Consider the following 5930-nt stretch of genomic DNA (forward strand, 5'->3'; position numbering starts at 1 on the left):
TATTAATTCGAAGGGTTTTGGCTATTTCTCATTTTTGGAGTTGTGAAGCTCGGTTTGAGGTAATATTTGGACGACTTTTCATCACAATTGAAGGGATAAGTAATCCTTACTTGATTTGGTATTAGTTATTCATTATCCATAAATTATTACACCTAATTTATATGAATTAAAGGTGGAATTTGGAGGTTTTTGGACTATGATTTTGGAGAGTGAGAATTAATGATTTGAGGGTCGATTTGAGGTTGGAATTAGATGAAACACATATATTTGGACTCGTGTCGCGAGGTTTGTGGAATTTATGACTTTTTTCAGATTCCGGGGTGCGAGCTCGGGGTTGCCTTTTTGGGTTAACTTTACATAATTGATTCAAGATCTTAGCTTTATTATTTGAAATTATTTCTTATGGCTTTCATTGATGATATTAAGTTATTTTAGCTATATTTGAGTCGTCCAGTGGTTGATTCACGCGTGAATGGCTTCTTAAAGTACTGATTTTAGCTTGCTTGAGGTAAGTATCTTACCTAAACTTTCTTGAGACACTAGTTGCATGTGTTGTTTGTGATGGCTACGTGCGAGAAGTGGCGTACATGTGTGGGGTTGAGCCCATGTGCATGCACTAGGGTATTATTCATGCTCGGGGCAGTGCTTAGGTTATAATATGCCTTGAATTGGTTGCTAAGGTTAATGTTGCGATGTTTTTTTATATTTGTACCCCTGTTGTAAGCTATTTGAACCATGTTTGAGGTCACTTAGAGGTTAATCTCTTAATTGAACCTGATAATTGCTACTTTCGTGAAGCAATTTCCTGATTTTAGCTATGAATAACACAAGTTGCACATGCATACACCTTAGCATGTCACTTATACCATTCCATGAGTATGAAATTGATATTCATTGATCATGTACATGTATTCTTGTATATTTGCTTTATGTGTGATGTGGATTGGACTAGTAGTATGTGATGTAACGACCTGGTCGGTCATTTTGAGTATTTTAGCCTCAATCCCATATTTATTGCCTCACCTATGTTGTATTATGGTTATGTGATTTTTCGGGGGTATTTGGGTTTGCTGTCGGGTGAGTCCCGGAGTGAAATGGGACATATAGTCCCTAAGTTGGAGTCCTAAGTTGTTAGAGTTGACCGTAGTTTAACTTTTGTGAATAAGACTCCGGAATGGAATTTTGACTATTTCAATAGCTCTATATGGTAATTTTGGACCTAGGAGCGTGTCCAGATGTTGATTTGGAGGTCCGTAGGTCGTTTTGATGTGAATTGGCGAAAGTTAAAAAATTAAGGTTTGGAAGATTTGGAAAGTTTGACCTGGAATTGACTTTATTGATATCGGGGTCGGATCCCAATTCTGGAAGTTTAATAGGTCTGTAATGTCATTCATGACTTGTGTGCAAAATTTGAAGTCAATCGGAGTTGGTTTGGTATGAATTGACATTGGTTTCGGAATTCGGAAGTTCATAGTTCATAGGCTTGAATTTGGGTTGCGATTTGTAGAATCGAAGTTGGTTGATGTGATTTTTGGATATGAGTAGGACCATTATGTGTTTTGGGACTTTTTGGTATTTTTGGACGGGATCTCGGGGGCCTCAGGTGTGATTCGGATCAAATCCAGAACAAATTGGACTTAACCGCATTGCTGAAGCTGGGTTGTTCTGGTGCAATCTCACCTGCGCACTATTGGCCGCAGATGTGATTAGAGTTTAGCAGAAGTAGACTCGCATAAGTGAGTGAGGAAAGGCATAAACGGAAGTGGCTGGCCAAGCCTAGGGTCGCAGAAGAGAAGAGTTATCCATAGGAGCGCACTCGCAGGTGCGAAAGTTTATCCGCGGAAGCGGAATCCCCTGAGCTTAAGTGGAATCCGCACCTGCGATGGTTTTTCTGTAGGTGCGGCATCGCATAAATGAAACAAAGGCCGCAAAAGCAGTTTTGCTGGGCAGAAAAGAGGGATTTTCGAGGGTTTGATTCATAATCTATTTTTGGACATAGAGAGCTCGATGGGAGGCAATAGTTCGAGGGTTTTTCAGAGAGATCATTGGGGTAAGGAATCCTAACTTGGTTTTGGTTAATTTATATTAATCTATTGTAAATTTCATCATTTAATTAGTGGTTTGAGTTGAAAAATTAGGGGGAAATGGTAGAAACTTCTTAGGCTAAAAATTGAGGATTTGAAAGGCGATTTGAGGTCGGATTTGAGTAATTCTTGTATGGTTGGATTCGTTATCGAATGGGTGTTCAACTTTTATAATTTTGGTCGGGTTCCGAGATTCGGGCCCGGGTTGAATTTTTCAGTTGACTTTTTATTTCTTCGCAAAGATCATAATTTTATTGTTTGAATTAGTTTCCAATAGTTTATACTTATGGTATGAAATTATTTTGGCTAGATTCGAGCCGTTCAGAGTTAGATAATTAAGGGAAAGGCCTACTAGTTGATTGAGTTAGCGTGATTTGTGGTAAGTGACTTGACTAACTTTGTTTGGGGTAATTACCCCTTAGGATTGGTGTTGTTTGTGATAATTGTGATGTGTGAAAGCCGTGTACGTAAGGTAACGAGTGTGTACAAGGGCTAGATGTGAAAATTATCGGTTTTAACTACGTAGATTCCTTTCATGCCTTATTTGAGTTGTCTTAATGTCTTATCTTCATCATCAATAGTATAATTTCACATGATCTACTTGTCTTATCTCTTACTTGCTAATTGATCTACATGTTTAGTTGAAGTTCTTATTTCCTTTATTCTGTATTCATTATTTAACCGTTGAACTCTTTACTTGAAGTTTTCATTCTTGAAATATCTTGTTGTTTGAATTGGTATTGAGTTACAAAGGCCGTGATTTCTATTGAGGCAAAGTGTTAAGTTGTTTCTATTGGGTTATTCACTTCCGGTTGTTATTATTGAGACTTTGTGTACATTATGGCTGAGCCGTGGGCTTCTTATTGTGAAAATACTATATTTGTTGATTTCTTTTGGCAAGTTGTGGTATTAATCACTTGAGGTACGATTTGTGGTACATTGTGATATTGATACGCATGCGGTGGTATAAGGTTTAAGGGTTGAAACGCATGCGGTGAGATAAGGTGGGCTTGATAAGCGTGGCTAGTAGGGGAACTACTAGAAGTCATGCGGTGTGATAAGGTGGGCTAAAACGCGGGATACTATTTTGGGAAAATGATTTTCAAAACTAAATGTAAAGGCTCCCGCGGTGATATAAGGAAAGATTGTGGTTTACTTCTGTGATTTGAGACTACAAGGCGGTACCTCGGTAGTGACTCTTATTATTCCTCTGTTACTTCACTTGTGCTTGGTTGTCTGTTTCCCTGCCTTAACATTTCCTTGCTTTCTTCTGTGATGTATTATCTACCTTGATTCTGTGTAGTTAATTTTGGCATACCTCTTACTTGTTTCATTTCCATCATTATTATTATTGCACCGTTAAATTATTGTACAGTTTTTCTTATTTATTTTCAGTAGGGCCCGCACCTGACCTTGTCACTACTCTACCGAGGTTAGGCTTGGTACTTACTGGATACCGTTGTGGTATACTCATGCTAATCTTCTGTACATATTTTATGCAGATCCAGGTATTTCCTATCAGCCCAGGCATTAGCTACAGTTCTGCTGTGGAGACTTCAAGGTATATATGTCGGCGTCTGCCGGCCTCGGAGTCCCCCCCCCCCCATTCTCTATATCTCTTTATTCATTATCTTTTAATATATAGACATTGATGTATAGGATTTTCCAGTTTTTCTACGTAGAGCTTGCCACTTGTATCTCGCCGGGTCTCGGGAGTTGTATATGTTGAGTTCCAAAGTTGTTTTATAAAGTTACTGAGTTGAGACTTTGTTATTAATTCAGTTTTCCGCATGTTTGTTAGGCTTACCTAGTCTTAGAGACTAGGTGTCGTCACGACATCTTATGGAAGGGAATTAGGGTCGTGATACGTGACCACGCCGTACAGATTGTGATTATTAGCACATGAACTCGCCATGCGGATTGTGAATATGAGACCGTGCGGATTTTGATTATGATAAAGTGACCACACCGTGAAGATTATGATCATGAGCACATGACCGTGACGTGCGAAATGTGATTATTAGCACGTGACTATGTCGTGTGATTGATATTTATGGCACGTGACTACGCCGTGTAGAGTGTGAATATGGATCTATCCCCCTAGGGTAATCCTCTCATGTTTCTTCTTGATGGTGTACACGCGGTTTGAGGAATGATGATAAGTGGTTTGGTACGGTTATTAAAATTCTGAGGAAAAGCTGGCCAGTGTTTGATTTTGTTATTGTATTTCATCTTTACTTGAAATTTCCTTGGTTGTTACCTGATTATTTGAATATCTTCTTTATATTCTAGATTGTTGACTGAGTAGAGTACGTTAAGTTATTGTGTGTAACAGGGTGGTTATATTTGTGATTCATGACTTGATCATATAATTATTCGGTACTTGTTGGAATTATGAACTGTACAGGTAGCTAGGGCCTAGGTGGGGCTTACACTACAGCTAGAGTAGCACCTATGGAGCCACTAGTCACTCTAGTAGAGGAGCAGGTTTTGAATACTGTTGAGCTGGTGGGACCAGCTTAGACACCGGCGGTACCTATTGTAATACTTGTTCTTCAGGAAGCCTTGGCTCAGATCTTAACCATGTGTATGAGCTTGGCTTAGGCAGGTATGATACATATTGCACCAGCTACCTCACAGGTTCGGAGAGGAGCCTAGACTCCCGCTGCTCATACATCAGAGAAGCTAGCTTAGGGTTATCAGACACTGGGGGTGTTATCGGTTCACCAATTATTACTGCTCGGGTCGAGGTTGATCTATCTATGACTGATGAGGAGCAGAAGAGGTTAGAGCGATTTAAGAGGCTTCATCCTCCCGAGTTTAGTGGAGGAGAGTTAGAGGATGCTCAGATTTTTCTAGATTCGTGTCATCGGCGTTTTCGTACAATGAGTATTGGGGACACCGGTGGAGTTGCCTTTACTACTTTTCAGCTGATAGGGATAACATACAGATGGTGGTAGACCTATGAGTCAGGCAGGCCTGCTGGAGCAGCACCACTTACATGGCATCAGTTGTTAGTTCTCTTCTTAGAGAAGTTTGTCCCACAGACTCAGAGAGAGGAGTTGTGTAGGGATTTTGACCAGCTCCACCATGGGGATATGACTATGACCCAGTACGAGATGATATTCACAGATTTGGCACGTCATGCAGTATCGTTGGTTTCCACTGAGAGGGAGAAAATTAGGAGGTTCATTGATGACATCAACTATAGTCTACGTTATAGTTTGGCTAGAGAGGTCGAGATGGATGCTAGGTTTGACATGGTAGTTGAGATTGCTAGACGTTTGGAGAATGTTCACAGGCTTAAGAGAGAGGAGCGAGAGGCCAAGAAGCCCCGTGGTTCAGGTGTTTTTGGTGGTTCCTCATCTGGAGGCCAGTCACATTACAGTAAAGGTCGTCCTTTTAGACCCGCTCATGCAACTCATTTGATTCCTCTTCGTTCATCAGTTAGCCGTAACTCATATAGTGGTCGACCAGTTCAGCCATCATTCAGTGCGCTGCCGGCATAGAGTTCTTACCATGCCATATCTGCTCAGGGTTCCATAGGCAATTATTCGGGTTATCAGGGCCAACAACCTCATAGGAAGGGTTTCTTCGAGTGTGGAGACTTGAGTCACATCAAAAGGGATTGCCCTAGATTTTTTAGCAGGGTTCCACAGTAGATCTTGCAACCTATGATTCCAACACCAGTAACTACACAACCAGCTAGGGGTGGGGCTCAATTAGTTCGAGGTCTCCCTAGAGGGGGGGTCAGTCGGGCGGTGGTCAGGCCCATTGCTATGTATTTCCCGCAAGGCCAGAGGCAATTGCTTCTGATATTTTGATCATATGTATTATTTTAGTGTG

At 40.7% G+C, this 5930-nt stretch overlaps 1 protein-coding gene across 1 annotated transcript; it reads left to right on the forward strand.

Annotated features, from left to right (window-relative positions):
- Window positions 1-4846: 4846 nt before the first annotated feature.
- On the forward strand, window positions 4847-5593 carry LOC138893774 (uncharacterized). Its single transcript, XM_070178434.1, has 2 exons — window positions 4847-4973; window positions 5058-5593. Exons 1-2 carry the CDS (start codon window positions 4847-4849, stop codon window positions 5591-5593), a joined length of 663 nt encoding a protein of 220 aa, XP_070034535.1.
- Window positions 5594-5930: the final 337 nt, after the last annotated feature.

This window comes from Nicotiana tomentosiformis, chromosome 6 (assembly GCF_000390325.3).
Source record: "Nicotiana tomentosiformis chromosome 6, ASM39032v3, whole genome shotgun sequence".
NCBI classification, from domain to species: Eukaryota; Viridiplantae; Streptophyta; class Magnoliopsida; order Solanales; family Solanaceae; genus Nicotiana; species Nicotiana tomentosiformis.

Coding starts and splice junctions, on each gene's coding strand:
- LOC138893774 (XM_070178434.1), top strand. CDS start 4,847: ATGACTGATGAGGAGCAGAAGAGGTTAGAGCGATTTAAGAGGCTTCAT. Junction 4,974..5,057: donor TCGGCGTTTTCGTACAATGA/GTATTGGGGACA, acceptor CCTATGAGTCAG/GCAGGCCTGCTGGAGCAGCA.